Source organism: Saccopteryx bilineata, chromosome 1 (assembly GCF_036850765.1).
Source record: "Saccopteryx bilineata isolate mSacBil1 chromosome 1, mSacBil1_pri_phased_curated, whole genome shotgun sequence".
NCBI lineage: Eukaryota > Metazoa > Chordata > Mammalia > Chiroptera > Emballonuridae > Saccopteryx > Saccopteryx bilineata.
The window spans coordinates 202,761,120-202,784,269 of NC_089490.1; the positions used below are offsets into that span (position 1 = coordinate 202,761,120).

The 23,150-nt window shown below is 47.2% G+C and overlaps 1 protein-coding gene and 1 non-coding gene across 2 annotated transcripts in view; both read right to left on the reverse strand.

The window, feature by feature from the left end:
- Positions 1–23,150, reverse strand: part of FGF2 (fibroblast growth factor 2) — a 42,273-nt gene that overhangs the window by 2,750 nt on the left and 16,373 nt on the right. The window contains exon 2 of the mRNA XM_066233711.1: positions 7,136–7,239. Coding sequence (XP_066089808.1) covers positions 7,136–7,239 — 104 coding nt within the window. The remainder of the gene's footprint in view (positions 1–7,135; positions 7,240–23,150) is intronic.
- Positions 19,371–19,446, reverse strand: TRNAT-GGU (transfer RNA threonine (anticodon GGU)). The gene has a single exon. It is a non-coding gene; the product is annotated as a tRNA-Thr (tRNA).

A 23,150-nucleotide genomic window follows, 5' to 3' on the forward strand; every position in this document is an offset into this window, starting at 1 on the left:
AGGTGACTGTGACCTCAACGTTTCTGTTAAAAAGTGAGGCCATACAACTTCCATTAACCTTTACAGGCATGGTTACGGAGCTTTTCTCCTATTCCTAGGGTTGAACTGCTCACCATTTCAAACTGCAGAGAACAGGGGGTCTCTGGAGAATGATATCTCAGAGGAAGTGGATAAGTCACTCCTAAGGGCCTGTGACAATGTGCACCTTGCTTCGAGGCCTTATTTTATGTGGGTCATGAGCTGGGAAGTCCCTTAATCCACAGCTACCAACTGCTTTCCTGCACATCATTTCATATAAACCTCACCATAATCTGCGGCATCCTCCTGGACTCATGAACAAACAAGGAAACTAGAACTGCATCCTCCCATGAACACCTTTCAGCGTGTGGGCATCTCTGGCCCACGTACCTATCTCACACCTTTTCATCAGATTAAATTTTCCTTTATTTCAGCTTAATTAATAATTTTTATGATACAGAAAGCACACAGTTCAAATAGTACATTCATCCATGTCACCTGTTTCTCTCCACCCTGCACTGGGATTGGTCAGTGAACAAAAAGTGAATGAGGGCCATGCCTTTGTGCCACAACAGCCCTCGCAGGTGGAGACACGTGACACACGGTGCGTGTGCACTGGAACAGAGCAGGTCCCGTGGGACGAGGGAAAGCAAGCAGGTGGGAAGCAATGGGCTGCAATCCTACGTAGCACAGTCACAGGAGGTTCCACTGAGATAGTGACAGTTGAGCAAATTCTTGGAGGCGAAGGAGTTAACCATCCAGACAGGGAGCAGAGCATTCCAAGCAGGGGCAAGGGCAGCCAGTGCCCACGCCCCCCAGCAGGACCAGGTCCACAGTGTGAGGGGCTGCCAGGGGACCAGGGTGCATGCAGATAAGGGAGGGGAGGAGAGGGGCAGGGAGTCGGGAATGAGGTCAGAGAAGAAATGACAGAGCTAGAAGCTGTTGTCAATATGCTGAGAAAATGAAAAACCACTGTAGGCTTGTGAGCAGCACAGTGGCATGACCTGACACTTTTCCAGGGTTACTCTGGCTGCCAAGACCACGGTGGGGCAAAGGCAGATGCAGCACACTAATCAGAGGCGAGCTCAGTATCCCGGGCAGCAGGAGTGGAGACTCAGACCACAGTGGTGGCCAAAGGGGCAATAAGGAGCTGTCTGCACATGGATATGTTTAGAAGGTAGAGTCAGTAGGGTTTCCTGGCAGACTGAGTGTGCGGTGTGAGGGAGGCAGAGGGATGGTGATGGCACTGACGCTTCTGTTCCGGAATGATGACCTCTCACCAGGCTAGATGGGGAAGGCTATGAGACGCTACTCATCAAGCAAGGTCAGGAATTCAGTTTCAAGCATGCCGAGTCTGAGATGAATATTAGACATCCTAACAGAGATAATGAGAATTTAGTGAGCACATCACTTAACAATCTTTCCCTCTTGCTTATGCAAATAACCACAGAATTGCAAGTTGAAAAGTACCAATTAGGCCCTGCCCAGTTGGCCCAGTGGATAGAGCAATGGCCTGACGTGTGGACATCCTGGATTCAATCCCCAATCAGAGCATACAAGAGAAGCAACCACCTGCTTTTCTTCCCCTCCCTCTCTCCCTTCTCTCTCTTGCTTCCCTTCTTGCAGCCAGTGGCTCGACTGGTTCAAGTGTCAGCCCCAGGCACTGAGGATAGCTTGGTTGACTCTAGCATCAGCCCCAGACAGGAGTTGCCAGGTGGATCCTGGTTGGGGCACATGCAGGACTCTCTCCATCTCCCCTCTTCCCACTTAAAAAAAAAAGCACTAATTAATATGGAATGCCAGAAAGTATAAGTTACAACTCCAATAAGCATTATTCTCAATTATAAAAGGCATGGAATCTAAAAAAGGATTGTGGGTACAGATATCTGGGACTAATATAAACCCATCAGGTGTTCATGGTGGGGCACACCTCAAGACTTCTCTGACGGCTATCCACATGGACCAGCCTAGCTCAGGGTCCTATATAAAGGGCAGTGGCCATGTGCTGGTGGGGACAACAACAGTGCTAACAATTTTGAAGATGGAGTTGGGAACTGGACCCCTTGTAGGGAAGCTAGCTGAGTAGAGAAGAATCAAAGAGAGTTTGAAAAAACAATCAACATTTTAAATAGTCTGTTTTTTTCCCCTAGAGATTTAAATTACTTTGAAATTTCCAAAAGAAAGTAAAGTGATGTGATGGATTAACACACTGAAAAACTCATCCATGGAGATGGTAGGAACCGGGTTTCTCACCGTGGGACGGAACTGACCAGCAAGAGGGGGCAGCTAAAATGATTGGCATGAGACCGGTGGCTTAGAGCTGGTTGCACCCATATGTCCTCACACTTAGCTTCATCTATGTACAGATGTGTGTACACCCCCAGTGAACATAGATGCCTGTGCTCCTTGCTCTGCCAGGTGAAAGGGCCCAGAAGGAAACGCACCTCAGGAGCAATAAGCACACCCAGCATCCGGATCTTGGCTCCTAACACCATCTTCCCACAGAAGGAACCCAGGCTCCTTCGAGAAATGGCTCATTCTGGGCTGGAATAGGCAATACACAAGGTGAGCCCAGAGCACCTCGAAGGCCACACAAATAAGGAAGAGCTTAAAAACAAACACACAAAATCCCACACGGATGGGGATATATCAAAGGGACATAGAAGCCAACTGAAAAAGCTGAAACTATTTGAACAACAAACTAGAGAATCCAGAATTGGGTTATAACCCAAAGTATAAAATAAATAACCATAAGGATATACTGATATAAATGACAATAAATAAATAAGTGGAGAAGAGACACACTTCTCACATAAGAGAATTCCAAATAATTGATGTAGACTTCCCCCAAGGAGAAGAAGCATAACTCCACATCCCCTAAGTGGGGCCTGTGTACAGTGACTCCCCCCAGGGAATCCAGTAAGAAACTGGGGACGTGGGGGCAAGAACTCCAGAGTTGCCCCCCCCCCGCCCCCCTACCCCTGCCTTGTGCCATGGACCCCACAGCTCCCTCCTGCTGCTAAACATTAGATTTGAACCTTATGGCCACTTTCCCGCGCTGTTTTTTGGATTGTTTATTCTTTTACAGTACTTTGATTTTGCAGTTTTGGCTTATGAGGGACTTTGCTCAACATGAGTCCAAAAACACTTCTGCTTACACCACTTCCGAGAATTAAAAACAGATGTGATGTATCAACGTAGACCTTCAGAACAAACTCGAACACACTAATTGTGAAAAGTTAAAAGGAAATTTGACCTTAGTCTTGTAAAAAAGAAATATATGTGTGTATGTATATATGTGTGTGTGTGTGTGTGTGTGTGTTTTATAACATTTTATAAAATTTTGTTTCTAAAAGAAGCAATAATTCTTATTAGGCAGTGACTCTGTATTTAATTGTATTTTCTCTCTTAAAAATGATATACATTTCTCTTTAAGTATTGCATTTTTCTTTGGTCAGCATAGATTGCCAGTCCGGGTAACGGGGGTAACAGAGCCCTCAAAAATCTAGTTTTCCTACTTTACTTTGCACGTAGGTTTCATAGTAAAGGCCCCTCAACTGAGAAAGTTATTTTATAGGTAAGAAAGTATTTTACTTTAACAGTAATTAAATACATGTTCTCAGAAAATATAAATAATTTTTCATATTTCACTATTATGGATCAACACAGTTTACACACACTCTAATACTTACTGAAATATTTTGTTTGGTTATCACAGTCTATAGCATTTTATATAAAACAATATGGAACTTTCTAGCAAATGAAGACTGGGAAGATTTTTTTTCATTTCAATGCTAACATTGAGGTGGTTTGGTGATTTCAACTTAAAATTACAATTACCTTACTGTATGAAATTTTTTGAAAAATCTACTACAATTTTGTGAACACTTAAGAAATCATAAATCCTAATATTTGTTCTGGACTTCTGTTGCTTGTGGCAACAGAATTTATCCTGCTATGGAATGGAATAAGGAGTCTGTTGTGTATTAAAGAACTACTCCACATTTGCCTCCAAATATAGGCTTTGCCAGTTAAATATAGTTACTCTTTGAACTTGGATATTTTCTAGCTTTAGAGGGGTTTGAGGGGAGACCCTTAAGAAATGTCTTCAAACAGTGAGAAATACGTAGCCTGAATTAATTCATACCATTAATATGTGAAGGTGTTGGAGGAAAAAAAAATAAAAAGGTACATAACTTAAGTGCTTTTTTAATGCACTCAACTGGTAGGAATCTATCTGACATGACTTAGAAACCAAAATGTTTAATGTACCCAGTGTGCTCTCTTTCTGAGGGAAAACCAGGTTTTACACATCACCGTAGGAATCCCACACCAGGTTTTACACATCACCGCAGGAATCCCACACCAGGTTTTGCTGATGAGCCCAGGTAAGAGCCCTAAAGCAGCAGCCCAGATGGGCAGGGAGGCGGAGATCTGGGAAGAAGCATGCCTTCTGCAAAGGCAACTTCCTAACAGTGGTTTTCCCAGGTCAGGAGGAGCCTCCGTGCCCCCAGCTGATGGCTCCTAGTCACAACTGGACCTAGACCAACAGTTGCTGTTGTCAACAGCTCAACATCTCTGCGGCCGGTTCAGAGAGAAATATGCCACTTACTGACCCCACCAAAAGCACGCCATGGTTCCGCGCTGTGTGTTTCCTTTCTCCTCTGAAGAGTGACACAGCCCACCCAGACTGAGGGGAAGGAGACAGACAGCACTGCTGCTGATGGCAGCAGGCCCCCTGCACGGAGTAGCCAGGTTAGAGATGAACTGTGAACCTGCCAGGAAGCTGGGACCGCTGGGTCCTGGCCGATGCCACTCCTCAGAGGAAACGGATACACCCTTGGTTTCTCATTCATGTGGCTCAGGCTGTAGCTCTGTTGCTACAGAAAAGTGTAGTGCGTTTCTGAGCATTGCTCAATGCACTTTTATTGCATCCACTTGAAGGGGAAGAAGAACACACATCCAAGGAGACAGAAACACATCTCAGACGAAATGAAGTGCCAGGACCTTAATCCTGTGGAAAGTCCCGCTTAGCTAAGGAAGAAAGGAGAAAACAGTTTCGGAGAACTTGATGCTTCTGATGGTACAGAATCAACAGTTTGAGGAGCTTAATGCCTATTTACCAAGAGAAGAGGTCAGACTTCTCTGAATTCAAACTTGTAGAGAATTCGGTAAGAATGAGGAGACAGTTCTGTTTTCAGGTCCATTGTCTTAAATGCAGGTGCCCTATGAAGGGCCTCGGTAGTCTCAGAAATGCACTTTAAAGCAGAGTATCGTATTTCCCCATGTATAATAAGATGCACCTTTTTTCAAAAAATTTGGGGTCTAAAAACTGGGTGCATCTTTCACAGTGGTTGTAGATATTTTACTTGCATTTCTTGCTTCTTCGCGCTTGTTGAGGAGTTGTGTGAATTTTATGGTGAATTAAACTTGAGTTCAATAACTTTATGTAATACATATTTTTCAGATTTCAGGCCCCCAAATTAAGGTGCATCTTATACATGGGGAAACACGTAGCTCTGTTTTCATCCCTTTGGACAACTCTGGAGCTTTTTATCATCACAGATATGCCTGCGCTCCAGGTTATGTTCTCGAGATAAATAACCCACAGGGCCGCCACCACTGCCAGGTTACTGGATCTGAACCTCCACGAGTGAAAAACCGCAGAGTAATGCTCTCAAATCATTCACAGAGCCAGATTAAGACAGAGGTCAGACAGGCTGGACATTACAAACCATCCGTAGTTAGTTATGACGCTTCCTCCTTCCCACCACCACCTTCACTGTCTGACGGTAGCCAGCCCAACACTACGACGGAACAGTGATTCACACCGTGTGTGATCTGCTCCATCCGGAGATGGGACGGGTAGGGGTCAGCCCCTCTTCCTCATCCAAAATCACCTATTGATTCACTGTCCTGGAAATATTTATATTTAAAATTTTTTTTGGTGGAGCCCCACAGTATTACATCACCTCTTGAGTCAACACCAGACTGGTAGGAAAAAAAGAAAAAAGAACAGTGGAAGAAGTGAAAGTCCTAAGTAGTCAACCTTTGAGAGCTGTTTTTCACCTAGGAACTTGATCCATTCCCCTGATTGAACCACCACTTCGATGCTAATGGCACCGAAGCCAGAGTCAACACAGACCTCTCCTCTCAGTTCCGGGGCCACACTTCCAACTATGCAGTAACATCCTCACCAGAGTCTCTCTCTGGTCACTCAACCTAGCTAGGTATACATCTAAACCTGCCTTCCCTGTCCCCAGAACTCTCCCTGCTCCCCTTTCTCCTTTCTCATCTACCTTCTTGCCCGAACCGGAAACCTGGGGTCAGCTCTGACTTTCCCCTCCGCTGCTCTCCTAAATCGAGCCCGCCCCAGAGGCTAGCCCCTTGGCCACACCACCACCAGCCTTGTCCTTGCTTGCTAGAACCAGCTCTACCCTTCTCGGTTGCCTCAAATCTGTCCTCTGGGAAGTAACAATTTAGGGCCTGATACATATAATTATACTAAAACCTGCTTTTGGCACGTGATAAAAATGATCTAACTGAAGAAATGAACCTTCACAAAAACTACGAGATAGGCTCATGAGTGTCTTTGCTCCCAGGGAAAGGAGACGAACTCGGAATGGTCAGCCCCGGAACCCACAGCTTGCAGGCGGTGGCGGCGCCAGCATCCCTGCCCCGGGCGAGAGCCTGCCTTCTTGGATAGTGTCCCACACAGCACAGGTCTGCGTGCCAAACAAGGAAGAAGAAACGTCACACTGACACTCAAGTGTCTCCATCCAATCCGCTGACCTTCATGCCGATGAACAGCTCAGCGGAGAAGGCAGTGACACCCAGTGGGAGAGAGCTCATGTCGCCCTGGGGTCCCGGCTGCCCCCCCCCCCCCGCCTCCGCCCAAGTTGGGTTTTCAGAGTTACTTCATCACCCCTCAGAACTTCAGGTTTTATACCCATGAAGCAGAGAACGTGCCACTCTCCGCATTGTACCAGTTGAGGGCAGATATCAGATGGCAGAATACTTGTAAAGCTCTTAATAAAGATTCATCAATACCAACGGCAGGACACGCACAGCGTAAAAGCTGACTAGGAAAGCCGCAGCACCGGAGAGCTGTACTCACCGAAGCCAGGAGCCGGCCGTCCTCCTTCATGGCGAGGTAGCGGTTCGCACACACTCCTTTGATGGACACGACCCCGCGCTCTTCGGCTTGAAGTTGCAGTTTGACTAGAATGAATGGGGAAAAGTGACTTTTTAGCATCAGAGAGAAAGGGCACGTTCATAGTCCACTCTAGAAGGCTGGCAGGGGTGTGGGGGGTAGGGGGGGCAGGAAAGGATGTCAATCAAATCCTATGAGGGGGAGACACAGGTCCACTAGAGGGGAATGCCCTGAACCCCCTTCTCACTCCAGGGTCAGTAAGTGGAGCAGAGTGACAGAATGAAGTGCGCTTTTTTCCCCCTTTTATGTGCAATTAGCCTGCACTTGGCTGGGTAACTCCTTAATATTTATTTTTAAGTGCACATATTTGAAGGGGACATAAAAATATAAACCACTCGTGAGAACTTCCATGCCACAGCCCAAGTTTAAACTCTCTAAAGGTTATTTTTAACCAATTCCCCATAAATAAAATGCAATCCAATCGCTCACTACTATCTTTCGGTTTGTATTTCCTTGAATTTCAACACGTCTTACTTCTAGGTTCCCTTTAACACAATACAATGTGTCACCTTTCTTTATGGAGAGATTGTGATGGAGAGCTTTTTCTTTCTTTTGCAAGTATCTATCTAGTGGGGAAACAAAATGCTTACACTTAATTTGCTCATACAGTGTGGAAAAAGATTTTTAGACCATGAGGCTCTGAAGAGGGAGGTCTGTTACACTGCATTATTGATTTTTAGCAGATTATAGGAAAACAACAGATATCACAGAAGTATAATGATAATGCCACACAACTATCTAACTAACTCAATGAAAATAAAGTTAATATTGTCTATTTCACTCTTCCTGCAAATTTCTAATTTTCATTCTTCTGCCTAGAACAGCATTCCCCAAAATGTACTTGCCTAACAGAGGTTACATAAAAAAAAAAACCCTAAAAAAAAAAAAACCAGACTCCAAGCCAAATAAATTTACGAAACAAGTATGTTGTTTACAAGAAAAGCACTTTAGATACAAATATCCAGGCAAACGGACAATGTTAGCATTGTCAGAATTTTAAAATAACCTACAATAAAATACCAAGTGTCTGCCACATTAAACATGACTACAAGAATAACATTCACGAATTCCAAGAGGAACAGGAAATTTCTGAATTAAAGGGGACATAAGAGGCGTATCAATCAAGATCAATGTGTACACCTCATTTGGGTCCTGATTAACATAAAACAACTGTAAAATAATGTTATGAGACCACTGGAGAAATTTTAACACTAACTGGATATTTTATGCTTCTAAGGGAACTTAACATTTTTTTAGGCATGATACCTGACCAATGGTGGCTCAGTGGGTACAGCATCAACCTGGGATGCTGAGGTTCCAGGTTCAAAACCCCGAGGTCACTGGCTTGAGTGCAGGCTTGCCCGCTTGAGCGCAGGGTCACTGGCTCTGCTTGTGCCCCCCTCTCCAGTCAAGGCACATCTGAGAAGCAATCAGTGAACATCTAAAGTGAGGCAGCTGCAAGTTGATGCTTCTCATCTATCTCTTCCCTCTCTCTCACTCAAATAAATAAATTAATTAAGTAATAAAATAAAACTTTGGCCTGAGATTGGAATTGTGATGATCTTTTAGAGAGAGATATTAATCACACGTCTAATATGTATTGCTACATACATATCACTTATGTCATGCGCTGTGTAATCATTCTTACGAGATTTGGTCCAACAGTAAGATGTCTAGCGTATATCTCAAAACAGTCCAGTGCTTGGGAGGGGAGAAAGAGCCAGGGGAGTATAGATGAAACAAGGTTGGCCATGTGACAGCAACCGCTGACAGGTGATGGGCTGTGGGGGTTCATTGTGCTGGCCCCTCTGTTTTTGTACATATATCTGAAACTTTCTCTAACAAAATGTTTTTGGGGTTATATAAGAACAGAAAGTAACCAAAGGAAGATTACAGGGCAATTGGTGTTAAGTTTAGGTAGCAATGTATTGTCTTAGACCATTCCAGGTAGCAATGTATCATCTTAGACCAGTGGCCTCCAACCCCCGGGCCGCAGACCAATACCGGTCCATGGGCCGTTTGGTACTGGTCTGCAGAGAAAGAATAAATAACTTATATTATTTCCATTTTATTTATATTTAAGTCTGAACAATGTTTTATTTTTTAAAAATGACCAGATTCCCTCTGTTACATCCATCTAAGACTCACTCTTGATGCTTGTCTCGGTCACGTGATACATTTATCCGTCCCACCCTAAAGGCCAGTCCGTGAAAATATTTTCTGACATTAAACTGGTCCGTGGCCCAAAAAAAGTTGGGGACCACTATCTTAGACCATTCCAGGTAGCAATGTATTATCTTAGACCATTCAAGCTGCTACAAAAAAAATACCATTGACCAGGTAACTTAACAACAAACATTCATTTCTCACTGTTCTGGAGACTGAGGAATCCAAGGTCAAGGCCCCATTAGATTCGGGCTCTGGTGAGGACCCTCTTCCTAGTTCACAAACAGCTGCCCTCTCTCCGTGTCCCCACACAGCGGATGGGGCTAGGGGGGATGGACGGGTCTCTTCCGTGAGGACATAGACCTCAGTCACAAAGGCCCCCTACACAGGACCTCACCAGCTCCAACAGCTCCCACTTTCTAAAACCATCACACTGGGGACTAGAATTTCAATGTATGAATTTGGAGGTGACACAAACGTTCAGTCCATACCGGGCCTATGAAAACATGCTCATGTTCCAGAGAGAGTCCAGATATATTCTGCAGGGCGACGCAATGTGAAGTCTCAGCCAGGATTCCAAGGACACGGCACCGTCCAGTCCAGTGACATTAAGTCCATTGACGTTCAAGTCAACTTTCGACTTGTCACTGGTCCATGTTGGACCAGCTTCATGGGCAGGAAAAATACACTAAACTAGTCATACTTGAGATTTGGAAGACTCTAGTAAGCAAAGCCACTGGACTTAGGACACAGCAAAGGCAAACGCCAGAGATTCAAGGCACAGAGAGTAAGAGAGACAAGGTGGGATGAGGTCTTCTTAAAGAAGTAGTTTCAAGTATTAAGTACTTCGAAATAGTTAATGGAAGAAATTATACTATATTTCCACATAAAGAGTGCATTGTAAAATCTCCCCATCTCAGGAAATGAAACAATGAACAGACAAGCTAGCAAAGCTGTTCTGCAAAATGGAGGATGACATAATCACCAAGTCTTCTGAACCATTCAAAGGATCCCTTCCCTCCTCTGCCCGACCAGGAAAGCTGCTCCTCTCAGCCAGTTTCTGGAAACAGTAACCACTTATATGTTTACACTCAGGTAAATGTCGCAGCCTTGCTGGTCACCCTCTGTCAAAACCAGCCCCTCCTGCCCTGGCAGGTTGGCTCAGCGGTAGAGCGTCGGCCTAGCGTGCGGAGGACCTGGGTTCGATTCCTGGCCAGGGCACACAGGAGAAGCACCTATTTGCTTCTCCACCCCTCCGCCGCGCTTTCCTCTCTGTCTCTCTCTTCCCCTCCCGCAGCCAAGGCTCCATTGGAGCAAAGATGGCCCGGGCGCTGGGGATGGCTCTGTGGCCTCTGCCTCAGGCGCTAGAGTGGCTCTGGTCACAACATGGCGACGCCCAGGATGGGCAGAGCAACGCCCCTTGGTGGGCAGAGCATCGCCCCATGGTGGGCGTGCCGGGTGGATCCCGGTTGGGCGCATGCGGGAGTCTGTCTGACCGTCTCTTCCTGTTTCCAGCTTCAGGGGAAAAAAACAAAAACAAACAAACAAAAAAACCAGCCCCTCCTTTATTTTGATCAAGCTTTTGAATGATAGACAGGTATCTGCCATAGTTGTCCAAAGAGAGAAAGATATTTTCTCCATATTAATAACACGCCTGCTCAACCTAAAAAGTGCTCAATAAATGATTACAAAGGAGAACATTCCTGTGGGCGGTATAATGCACCCTTTCTGAGGCACACTCTGGAAAACCTTCTGTGGTCAGCCCCTTCTGCTCCCACCCCTCGGTTTAGGATGGGAGCCCTTGCCTCTACACTCTCCTGCCGCCTGCGTTCTCCACTCAGAAGGTTTCCACCCTCTCTGCCTGTCCCCCTCTGGCCCGTCAGCTGAGCCATCCACTTCTGGGGCCCGTGTGCTGGCACCATGCTGGGCCCACAGGAGTGTCTAGTATCCTGTGTCCCAGGTGAATGAAAGCAGCTCAGCCTGGGAAAAACGGCGAGAGAAACAACTGCAGCCACTTCCTCGGTGTCATGCTAGAGTGATATCCAGGTGCCCTGAAATGACAGAAAAGGACACACCAGTGATCGGATGGAAAGTCTTTCTAGGTGGGATGAGGTCTTGGCTAAGTTCTGAAGGTCAAGTAGGAGATAATCTCATGAGCAAGGTCCAGGGTAAGGAGACACAGGGGAATGGTGTTCCAGGGAGAGTATCATCCCAGGTGGAAACACGAAACAGCCACACTTGTCTACATAGCCAGGACCTAGGCAGGCGGAGCCATCAGCAAAATCTCGCCCCATAAACTCTATAGGTTGAGTAATCCATCTTCAATTGCAAGGGAGAAAAAGGATGGATGGAGGACCTGAGACTAAAGAGAGTTAAGACTCACATATCTTGAAAGGCAAAATGCAAGTAAAATACTTAAGGATGCCTATCAGTATGATGCAACTGTTAAGAAATGCAAAAAGGCCCTGGCCGGTTGGCTCAGCGGTAGAGCGTTGGCCCGGCATGTGGAAGTCCTGGGTTTGATTGCTGGCCAGGGCACACAGGAGAAGTGCCCATCTGCTTCTCTGTCTCTCTCTTCCCCTCCTGCAGTCAAGGGTCCACTGGAGCAAAGTTGGCCTGGGTGCTGAGGATGGCTCCATGGCCTCCACCTCAGGTGCTAGAATGGCTCCATCCGCAACGGAGCAATGCCCCAGATGGGCAGAGCATTGCCCGCTGGTGGGCATGCCAGGTGGATCCAGTCGGGCACATGCGGGAGTCTGTCTGACTGCCTCCCTGCTTCTAACTTCAGAAAAAAAATTTTTTTAAATGCGAAGAAACGATTAAAATACAAACCTGCACACTTTGGGAGGCAGGGGCTGTGATCATCGGAACACAGGGGCTTCAGGGGTTCTCGCAAAGGTTGTTTTCTGACCTGAGCAATGGTTACAAGAACATTCACCTAGTAATAAATTTGTTAAAGTACAAATTTGTTTTATGTGGCTTTCTGTATCTACAGCATATTTTACATTTATTAAAAGAAGAAGAGGAAGAGAGAGTAAACCAAAACTGTTCTAAATTGGGCCTCAGACAAAGATTTAATGCAGATTATTTCAGCAAGCTGAAGCCCACCCACTGTCTTTGGTTTATACATGTACAAAAATCAACAATCTTGATAAATATAGACTTCTTGTGGCTTTCTCATGTTGATATTAAGTCCAATAAGACATGAACATAAAAAAAATAAACAGAGTATTATCCAAGCTTAAAAGTAAATATTTTTTTCCTCTTGCAGCATAAAAACAAAAGCTGTAAAACCACAACTGAATAATCTCATCATGAGACAAGACCATAGTGGTCCACTAGTCCCACCGTGACAGAGTGACATCTTAAATCCCATCTACAATATCCATGAGAAACAACTGCCCAGCAAAGGAGAATTTACAGTCTCTCTAAAATGATTTAGACACGAACACAAAGCAAAAGACACTCTGATCACCATAAGGAAACCACGCAAACGTTCAGATCACTGGCACATGGCACATTCAGTCACACAGTATAACCAGAAAGCCAAGTTATCATTTCAACGTTACCACCATGGATGGCTCAAGATTTTCTGGAACTCCTTTTTTCTTTTGAATATCCTTCAGAATATGCACGGTTTCCTTCTAAATGTGCGCAAGGATGACAAATCTTAAAGTTGTAAGTACCAGTTTGGAGGGGCTGAAAAGGACTTCAGACATCGTCCAGGGCACCCTTCTCATTTATAAATAAGGAAGCTGACAATTAGAGAGGTTTGTCCCTAGTTAAATATATACAGATATATGGTTTTTGGAAACAGTCAAGCCAGGGACTATGAATACATTCATTCATTCATTTATTCAATACACATGTACTAGTAGCAGCTATGTGCCAGGTACTATGCTTACAATAGGAAAATGTGGCCTATCTTTGACCCTGAAGGACATCCAGTATGGTTGAGGAGGCGAGAGATGGCACACAAGTAAATAACTAAACAGGCTCAATACTGTAAGTGCCACAGGAGAAGTGTACTAGTTCCCTACGAGCACTCAGAAGGTAACCTAACCCAGCCTGGGAGATCAATGGTCTCCTAGGAGCGGAGACTCTTGATGGGAGAGTGAAGGAATCCACAGGAGATTGTCAGGAAAAGAGAGCAAAAACAACCACAACACAGGCCCGTTCTTCTGTGCATAACTTCCAGAGGAGGAAGCCAGCACAGCCCTGGAGCCAGGGTGCCATCAGGGTCAGCAGTCCTCAGGTATGGCGGGCACAACACGAGGCTGCAAGAGGGTGCAGGGACATCATGAGGCTCTGACAACACGTCAGGGAGTTGGATGTGAGAAGGGAGGGGAAGATGAAAGTGTGTAGGGAAACAGCTGGGAGGGAGGGAAGGTGAGAAACTAGTGAGAAATGAAGGAAACAACAGGAACGGCTATAAAGGGAACAGTGGGGAGGAGAGGGGAGGAAAGAGGAGATGGGGAAGAGGGAGGAAGGAGGGGAGAGAGGAATGAACAGGGGGAGAGATACAGAATGAGTCCAGGTTTCTCTCTGTCTTATAACTGAGACATTATTGAGATGGGAAGTTCACAAGTTGGCCAGAGAAGACAATGAGATGGTTTCAGAAAGACACAGTGAAAATCTGCATAAAGTCCAGATAGAGATTTCTGAAAGATGGGAATCTAGAGCTAAAAAAAACAAAAGAAAAAAAAACCCCAAACTGTTAGAAAGAAAACATTGTTGGTCATAGCAAACTGGCTGCCATGGGTGCACAGGCTGCACCTAACCCAGATATACACAATGGCTGAAGGTTCAAGGGCAAAGGACAGAATCCTGGGAGAACCAACCTTTACATGACAGTTGAGAACCTAGATGAGAGTGGGCAGTCCATGCAAATGCAGGAAGGCATGTGTGTACACACCTAAGAGCTGTGAGGAGGCGCACATGCGCGCACACGCACACACACACATATTTGGAAACCAACCAACAGAATTGTTATTCTCTGCAGATGGTACAATTTTCTACATTAAAAATCAAGAGACTAAATGCAACGTAATATTCTGGATTGGATCCTGGAATAGAAAAGAGACATTAGTGGAAAAAGTGGTGAAATCCAAATAAAGTATGTAGTTAACAGTAATATACCAGTATCAGTTTTTTTAAAAAAAAGTTTTGAGCAAAGTGCCAAAACAAAGTGCCAGTTATGGCCCTGGCCAGTTGGCTCAGTGGTAGAGTGTCGGCCTGGCGTGCAGAAGTCCCAGGTTTGATTCCCGGCCAGGGCACACAGGAGAAGCGCCCATCTGCTTCTCCACCCCTACCCCTCTCCTTCCTCTCTGTCTCTCTCTTCCCCTCCAGCAGCAGGGCTCCATTGGAGCAAAGATGGCCCGGGCTCTGGGGATGGCTCCTCTGCCTCTGCCCCAGGCGCTGGAGTGGCTCTGGTCGCAGCAGAGCCACTCCCCGGAGGGGCAGAGCATCGCCCCCTGATGGGCAGAGCGTCACCCCCTGGTGGGCGTGCCGGGTGGGTCCTGGTCGGGCGCATGCGGGAGTCTGTTTCTCCCCGTTTCCAGCTTCAGAAAAATACAAAAAAAAAAAAAATTATTTAAAAAACACAAAGTGCCAGTTATATAAGAAGCTAACCTTAGGGAAAGCTGGGTGAAAGGGGCAAGGGAACTCTCTGTAAAATCACTACAGTTCTTCTGTAAATCTAAAATTATTCTTTTTTTTCCTTTTTTTCTTAAGTGAGAAATGGGGAGACACAGACAGACTCCCACATGCACTGGACTGGGATGCACCTGGAAAGCCCACTAGGAGGTAATAGTCTACCCATCTGAGGCTATTGCTCTGTTGCTCAGCAACCAAGCTATTTTAGCACCTGAGGTGGGGCCATGGAGCCATCCTCAGCTCCCGGGGCCAACTTTGCTCCAACTGAGCCATGGCTACAGGAGGAGAAGAGAGAGACAGAGAGAAAGAAAAGGGAGAGGGAGAGGGAGTGGAGAAGCAGATGGTCATTTCTCCTGTGTGCCCTGACTGGGAATCAAATCTGGGATATCCACATGCTGGGCCAACATTCTACCACTGAGCCAACCAGCCAGGGTCTAAGATTATTCTTAAGTAAAAAGTTTTTTAAAAATCAAAATAAAGCACAAATGAACTACTGGAAGTAATCCAGCAAGGTTGCTTGATATAAGGATAAAGGGTGGGCAAGAGTAGGTTACAGTTGTTCGTATGGGATACAATAATTAATAAGTAATAAGACAAGAATAAACTGTGTTTTGCGTGCTCACAACTGCAAACCAACTTTTGTCCCACCCTGTGTATTAAACTGAGTTCCTATAACCCAAAACAAACTGTTAGAACGTGTAATTACATTTTAATAAGATATCATTGCGGGTAACAACTAAAGGCACTTTTAAGGTGAAAGTTATAAAACTTTAATGGAAGTCATTTTTTTTTTTTTTTTTTTTTTTTACAGAGGCAGAGATAGACAGGGACTGACAGACAGGAACGGAGAGAGATGAGAAGCATCAATCATTAGTTTCGCGTTGCGTGTTGCAACTTCTTAGTTGTTCATTGACTGCTTTCTCATATGTGCCTTGACCGTGGGCCTTCAGCAGACTGAGTAACCCCTTGCTGGAGCCAGCGACCTTGGGTCCAAGCCGGTGAGCTTTTTGCTCAGACCAGATGAGCCCGCGCTCAAGCTGGCGACCTTGGGGTCTCGAACCTGGATCCTTCCGCATCCCAGTTCTATGCTCTATCTACTGCGCCACCGCCTGATTAAGCAATGGAAGTAATTTTTAAAAGAATTCAAAGGGGAACTACGCATGCTTACAAATGGAAAGACTCAATGTAGCTACTGTGTCACTCCTTCTGCTCTGAAGAGTCTATAAATTTAATGAAACCCCAAGAAGGTGGTCAGAGGCCAAAAAAAAAAAAAAACAGGACAGAGGAAAAACCAAGCAATGACCGTGTGTCAAATGGTACGAAAGAAGTCAGGTCACACAAGTCACATTCACAGGACTTTTAACCACAGTGAGAATTTGGGAACAGTGAATGCAAACAACTTCTTCAAGAAGCTGAACTGAAAAACAAAGAAACAAAAAATCAGAAAGCAGACTATAGTACTCAAAAACCAAGGCGCCGAGGGCACAGATCTTGGGATCAGGCAGAACTGGACTCAAACCCGGGCTTCAGCTCCTCCTGACTGAGCCCATGCCTCCTCGCCTGCACAAGGGACAGTAACTGTGACAAGGCTGCAGTGAAGATCCAAGGGGACCGGACTGCTCTGCACACATAAACGCTTGAGTACACAACAGTCAGCAAATGTGTTGGCCCTCTACGCTCCCTGCTTCTTTTCTATTGCTTTGTTTTGAGAATCAAGGGATTACATCATTTGTTAGGGAACCTTGTACTTGATCGAGGACATAAGAATATCAAGGACAGGGCCAGTGTGACCTATGTAACATGGCTGGGGCATCTCTTAAAAATATGTCATTTAGGCTGCATAGAACGTCTTACCATAGCAAGGCTGACTCCTTACCAATAGCAAATAAGTTAAGCTTCACTATTCTGGAGGGAAGTGCTTTTTACTGCAAAGAGGACGCATACCTTATGCAATTTCTCAACTTACTATCTTGTGTTTCTTATTTATTATTCAACAAAATGGTATCGGTTGCCTCGTTTGCATCAAGAACTATGGTAGGAGCTAGAAATACAACCGTAACCAACAGCTATAACGTCTTGGTGACAACGGTGTGGTGTACATTATGTGGGCCAGCACTAACGTTATTTCCCATTGAAGTAATTTGAAGCTGAAGCAAACAGGAACTCTAAATTTAGTGCCCGAAGGCAGTCAGCACGCAGCTGCCCCACACTGCATTTCAAGGTTCACTCGGATGACCTACTGATGAGAGAGACTGGTACTTACCTCAGAACACGGCACACATTTTAATTTCTTACTCATTCACAATAACTTTTCATTTAAAACTGAGTGTGTTAGCTTTCCAATAGAATTATGTTTTTTAAATTAAAATAAAAAAGAACTTGAGTGGGGTTTATTAGTCTCCTTAGAACTGAAATTGCTAAGTAACCGGATAACTAAATTCCAAAGCCTGACCCATGGGTTTCTTTTCTCCTATCAGGAATCATCCAATGCTGGACCAGGCACCTGAATGCACAGAGAACTGACAAAGGAGCCTAGGTAACAACACAAACACGCTTGATGAAAATGAGACACTGCACATCTCCAAATATATATGGAGTGCTGGAGGCAATGATCAGGTAATACCAAAGATCAGCGGCTGACACGTATTCCCCTTCTTCCCTTTTGCGAACAAAACACAACTATGACCAACAGTCTTCCTTTGCATTAAACGCTCATTGTTTATCATGTCCTTTGTGTCTCATCCAAGAATCCACAAACAGAAGTCCATTCTCTTCGCATCAAAACCAGCTAAAGTTTATAGGTAAGGACATTAGACACAGATATATTTCATTAAAACCTCTGCAAGACCTGTTTTCAAAGAAGGTGAACGCTAGACAGAATGGGAAAGAAAAATGGAAGGAAAGAAGGAAAGGAGGGGAGGGGAGGAGAGGGGAGGGGAGGGGAGGGGAGGGGAGGGGAGGGGAGGGGAGGGGAGGGAGAGGGAGGGGGAGGGGCGGAGAGGAGAGGGGAGGGGAGGAGAGGGGAGGGGAAGGGAGGAGAGGGGAGGGAGGGGAGGGGAAGGGAGAGGGGGGAGGGGAGGGGAGAGGGGAGGGGAGGGGAGGGGAGGGGAGGGGAGGGGAGGAAGAAAGGCAGGTATGGGGAGGGAGGGGGAACGACCTCAGAAATCTACGGATTCCACCATTATAACTAGATCAGGACATGGCTTTAGGAATCCACTAACTCTTCCTGTGTATCAGTTCTCATCTCCTTAAAGGAGAACTTGTTTTTATTATGAGACCTAAGACGGTAAATGACAAAAATGTTTAAAATAGTTCAAATATAAATAAATGTAATAGAATATGTCTGAAATGCCAAATTTCTCGCATGAGCATTATACTTCTAAGCCATACCATTTAATTTCTGCAATAAAAAAGAAGAAAATGTAGGTCCTGGCCAGTTGGCTCAGTGGTAGAGCGTTGGCCCGGCATGTGGAAGTCCTGGGTTCAATTCCCGACCAGGGCACACAGGAGAAGTGCCATTCTGCTTCTCCACCCTTCCCCTTCTCCTTCCTCTCTGTCTCTCTCTTCCCCTCCTGCAGCCAAGGCTCCATTGGATCAAAGTTGGCCCAGGCGCTGAGGATGGCTCCATGGCCTCTGCCTCAAGCGCTAGAATGGCTCCCGCTACAATGGAACAACGGCCCAGATGGGCAGAACATTGCCCCCCGGTGGGCAAGCCGAGTGGATCCTGGTCGGGCGCATGCGGAAGTCTGTCTGTCTGCCCCCCCCTCCTTCTCACTTCAGAAAAATATAAAAAATACAAAAAAAGAAAATGTATAGTTGATGTATGCCAAAGACAGAGATGTTACCAGCAATTCCAGCCCATAAAAACCTACACAAATCAATGTCCACCAGTGTCTCCTCTTCTGGATTCCATACTCCAAGTACCAGAATGCAAGTGTGTGGGCTGGCAGAGCTGCAGGGAAGAAGTGTGACAGTCCGAACAGGTGGACAGTAGGTGATTCCTGACCCTTCTTTTTTTTTTTTTTTTTTTTTTGTATTTTTCTAAAGCTGGAAACGGGGAGGCAGTCAGACAGACTCCTGCATGCGCCCGACCAGGATCCACCCGGCACGCCCACCTGGGGGTGATGCTCTGCCCCTCCCGGGCATCGCTCTGTCGTGACCAGAGCCACTCTAGCGCCTGGGGCAGAGGCCAAGGAGCCATCCCCAGCGCCCGGGCCATCTTTTGCTCCAATGGAGCCTCAGCTGCGGGAGGGGAAGAGAGAGACAGAGAGGAAGGAGAGGGGGAGGGGTGGAGAAGCAGATGGGCGCCTCTCCTGTGTGCCCTGGCTGGGAATCGAACCCAGGACTTTCGCACACCAGGCCAATGCTCTACCACTGAGCCAACCGGCCAGGGCCATTTCTGACCCTTCTGATAGCACAGCTGCTTGTTTAAGATCGGCAGTGGCTTCTACTTCTGTGGTGGCATCAGATAATTAAATTAGGCTGAGAGCAAGGAGGAGGGAAAGATAGCTGGGCATTTTGTGACATTCCAGATGCTCCAGGGGCACCACAGGGTCAGAGCAGAGCTGCGCGCAGCCAGGGGAGCACCACAGAGGGACAGCGGAGAGAGCTCACAGGCCCAAGGCTCAGTTGCAGTCACAGCAGGGGGACAGGTGGAGAAAACACCTTTCCTCACCCTTTCCACCACCACCAGAGGCTGCAGACAGAACCGGACTACTATGTCAGGCAGAGGCCAGAAACACTCTGTGACCCCGGGCATGGCTTGTCCGCTTCATGGCGGTTGTATCATTCAGGGGGCAGGGAGGACTCCATCCACTTTTGGCAAGGGCATTTTCTGGCAAGAATGGCTGCCACACTGACACTTAGTCTGGATTTCGGGACCCTGCGTGGTCGCCACAAAGCAACACTGAGCATATGCGTCTGTGAAATTCACTACCAACTCTCGCCTGCAGAAGTCATCAGCCTCCCCACAAATGTTAAACAGCCTTTTCTTCCCAGGGGCCAACTGCTGGACAAACGATTCTAGAGAGAAGTTGGCCACGGAATTACAGAAATGGAGACCGGATGGGTGGCTGCCAGGGGTGGGGCTGAGGGAATGAGTGCAGGGACCTGAGCGATCCCGGTGACCGTGCCGTGTCGCTGCCCACACCCTGGCGGTGATAAAATGCCACAGTATTACACGGCACTGCACAAGGTGACAACTCAAGGAAAGGTGGGAGGGAGTTCTCCGTAAGATTCCTCAGCATGGCATCTGAATCTACAATGGCCTCAACGTTTGTTTTCTAAATTACAAAATGTCAGCCAACTGGTTCAAAATCTCACCTAGTTTAGTAATTAGCATTTGAGATATGTGCCTTGAGAGACACAGAATTTAAAATAGTCGAGAGGAAAAAAAAATACAAGCTAAGTCATTTAAAGAAGGTAGATTCCTGGCCCTGGCCGGTTGGCTCAGTGGTAGAGCGTCAGCCTGGCGTGAGGAAGTCCCAGGTTCGATTCCCGGCCGGGGCACACAGGAGAGGCACCCATCTGCTTCTCCACCCCTCCCCCTCTCCTTCCTCTCTGCCTCTCTCTTCCCCTCCTACAGCTGAGGCTCCACTGGAGCAAAAGATGGCCCGGGTGCTGAGGATGGCTCCGTGGCCTCTGCCCCAGGTGCTGGAGTGGCTCTGGTCGCAACAGAGCGATGCCCCAGATGGGCAGAGCATCACCCCCTGGTGGGCGTGCTGGGTGGATCCCGGTTGGGTGCATGCAGGAGTCTGTCTGACTGCCTCCCTGTTTCCAGCTTCAGAAAAATACAAAAAAAAAAAAAAAAAAAAAAAAAGAAGGTAGATTCCTTTCCACAACATTCCTGCGGTGACTTCAGTCTCTGTGGCGACCTGGAAACAGAGACACTGAGGAGCCACGGGGCAGAAGAGCCCACCGACCTAATAACCAGCCTCCGTGGTGTGGAGCTTTCTTTCATTCCGCAACTCACTGTCGACTCCCTGCGAGCCTGCTCCTATCCAGGAATGTGGAATAAAATACAACTCTACATGCAAATCTTTTTTTCCCCCTTTTTATTGAATTTATTGGGGTGACACTGGTTAACAAAAGTACACGGGTTTCAGGTACCCGAGTCTACAGCACACCATCTGTACACTGTATTGTGTGTTCACCACTTCAAATCTAATGGGACTCTTCAGTTAATACTAAATTTTAATGATTTTACTCCAATAATCACAGGGGAAACGTATGAAATTATTCTAAGAAGAATCATCATTTGAACATTCTTTTTTTCTTTTCTTTTCTTTATTGATGGCATCAAATTCTCAGCTACTCAGAGGCTCATTCTATGGTCTCAACTTGGTCGGTTCTCCATCTGCAGCCTCAGATGCTTCTGCCCGAAGGCGAGGGCAGGAGGGCAGAGGAGAGAAGAACGAGGCACAAATGTCACCCTGGCTACCTGTCTGCTGCCGTGTTAAGGAATTAGGTGGCAGAAGGGGGTTATGCAAAGACAAGACAAAAAGATTTTTTGTGTGTGTGTGCTGCAGATGGCAGAATGCCGACAGACTGTTATGTGTTCTCGTAGCAAACAACTCCCAGAACCGTTCTGATGGCCCCAGAACCTGTGATCCCTGAACATTTCTATTTCTTGCAGCATTACTGGATAAACAGGCCCTTCGGCCCCTGGGGCAGGAACCCCTGCCACTTGGGAGAAAATGTCCTGAGCGCCACCGTGGAGCTGGAGGTGGGAGGCCAGGCGCGGGGGGGGGGGGGGGGGGGTGAGTGCTCTGTCGTCTGCCTGCAGACACAGTGGCAGACAGGCCCAAGAGGGAGGCATGCCCGGGACAGAACAGATGGTCAGATTCTGACCTCTGGTCAGGGCTGGCCACCGCTAGAAGCTGGCAAATGCTTTCACTGAAGAACAGCTCCTGAGGCTTTTACACTTCAGTGCTATATACACATCAATCCTCAGGTCTGTCTCAGAGGAAGGGACTTCAGCATTCACAGAACCATGGACGTCCTTGCACCAAACATGGGGGCGGGGGGGGGGGTTGGTAACAGGCTCTAAGGCCTACAGGGACTGTGCAAGGCGCATGCGGTGTGGAGCAGCCTGTTGACAAGGCTGGGCGGAGCAGGGAACAGGGGTCTGCCCACCACTGCAGCACACATGCCCAGCTCCCAGGGCTGCCGTTAGCACCAGCCCGGAGCAGAGCTTTAAACCCTGGGACACACACACAGCCTGCGATAGAAATGTGGCCGCTTTTGGCTATGCACCTGGCAGGAACACCCTCAAGTCAGAAGCAGCTCAGGTCAATGTTGACAAGAGAGGAGAGGCTGCCCTGCAGCACGCAGCCACCACGCCCTGGTGATCATCTGCTGCAGCCTCTTCCCGGCCACCCTTCCGGTCCTTTCCAAACGCTTCCTAGACTCCCGGAGGGCTGCAAGAGAGCCTGAGTCTCCTCTCCAGGGCAGTGTCCGTGGAGGAAGCGCCACCAGCTCGGTCTGCCTGCTTGGCCATGCCCTGAACCGGGGGGTGGTGTCAGCTCGCGGGGCTGTTTGTGCTCCCAGCACTTTCCTCTGGATTAAGGACGTCACAGTCATTTACAGAAATCACACAATTCAGGCAGCTCCAGAACAGAGAACAGAGCAGCAAGTAGTATGTGCTAGAGCAAGGAGAGAGGCTGCAGGGGAGGAGGAGCAGGGCCCGGGATAGGGGCGGGATGGGGATGTGGACGGGGGGGGGGGGGGGGGGGGGGCAGCTGCCCAGAGCCTTCTAGCCATTCACCGTCACTGTCCCCAGTCACTCCATGTGACTGGGAAACTCATTAGTAAAACACCTTTCAAAGAAGGCTTAAGACCGGAGTGTATATTTGACTTGACTCCCGTGAAAATATCCCTCAATCAATGACGAGCATTCTTGCAGCCTCTGCTGCGGAAAACCCCGTTCCAGCCAAGAGCGCAAGGCAGGTCTCCAAGGCCTGCGAGGAGAGGAGGCCCTAGGAGGGAAATTCTCCCCGGCACCCCGCAGGGCGGAGCGGGCTGGGCTCAGGGATGCCGAGGCTCCTCCACCTCCGAGTCCCCAATCTGACGCAGAGACCCTCCTCTCTGCTGTGTGGAG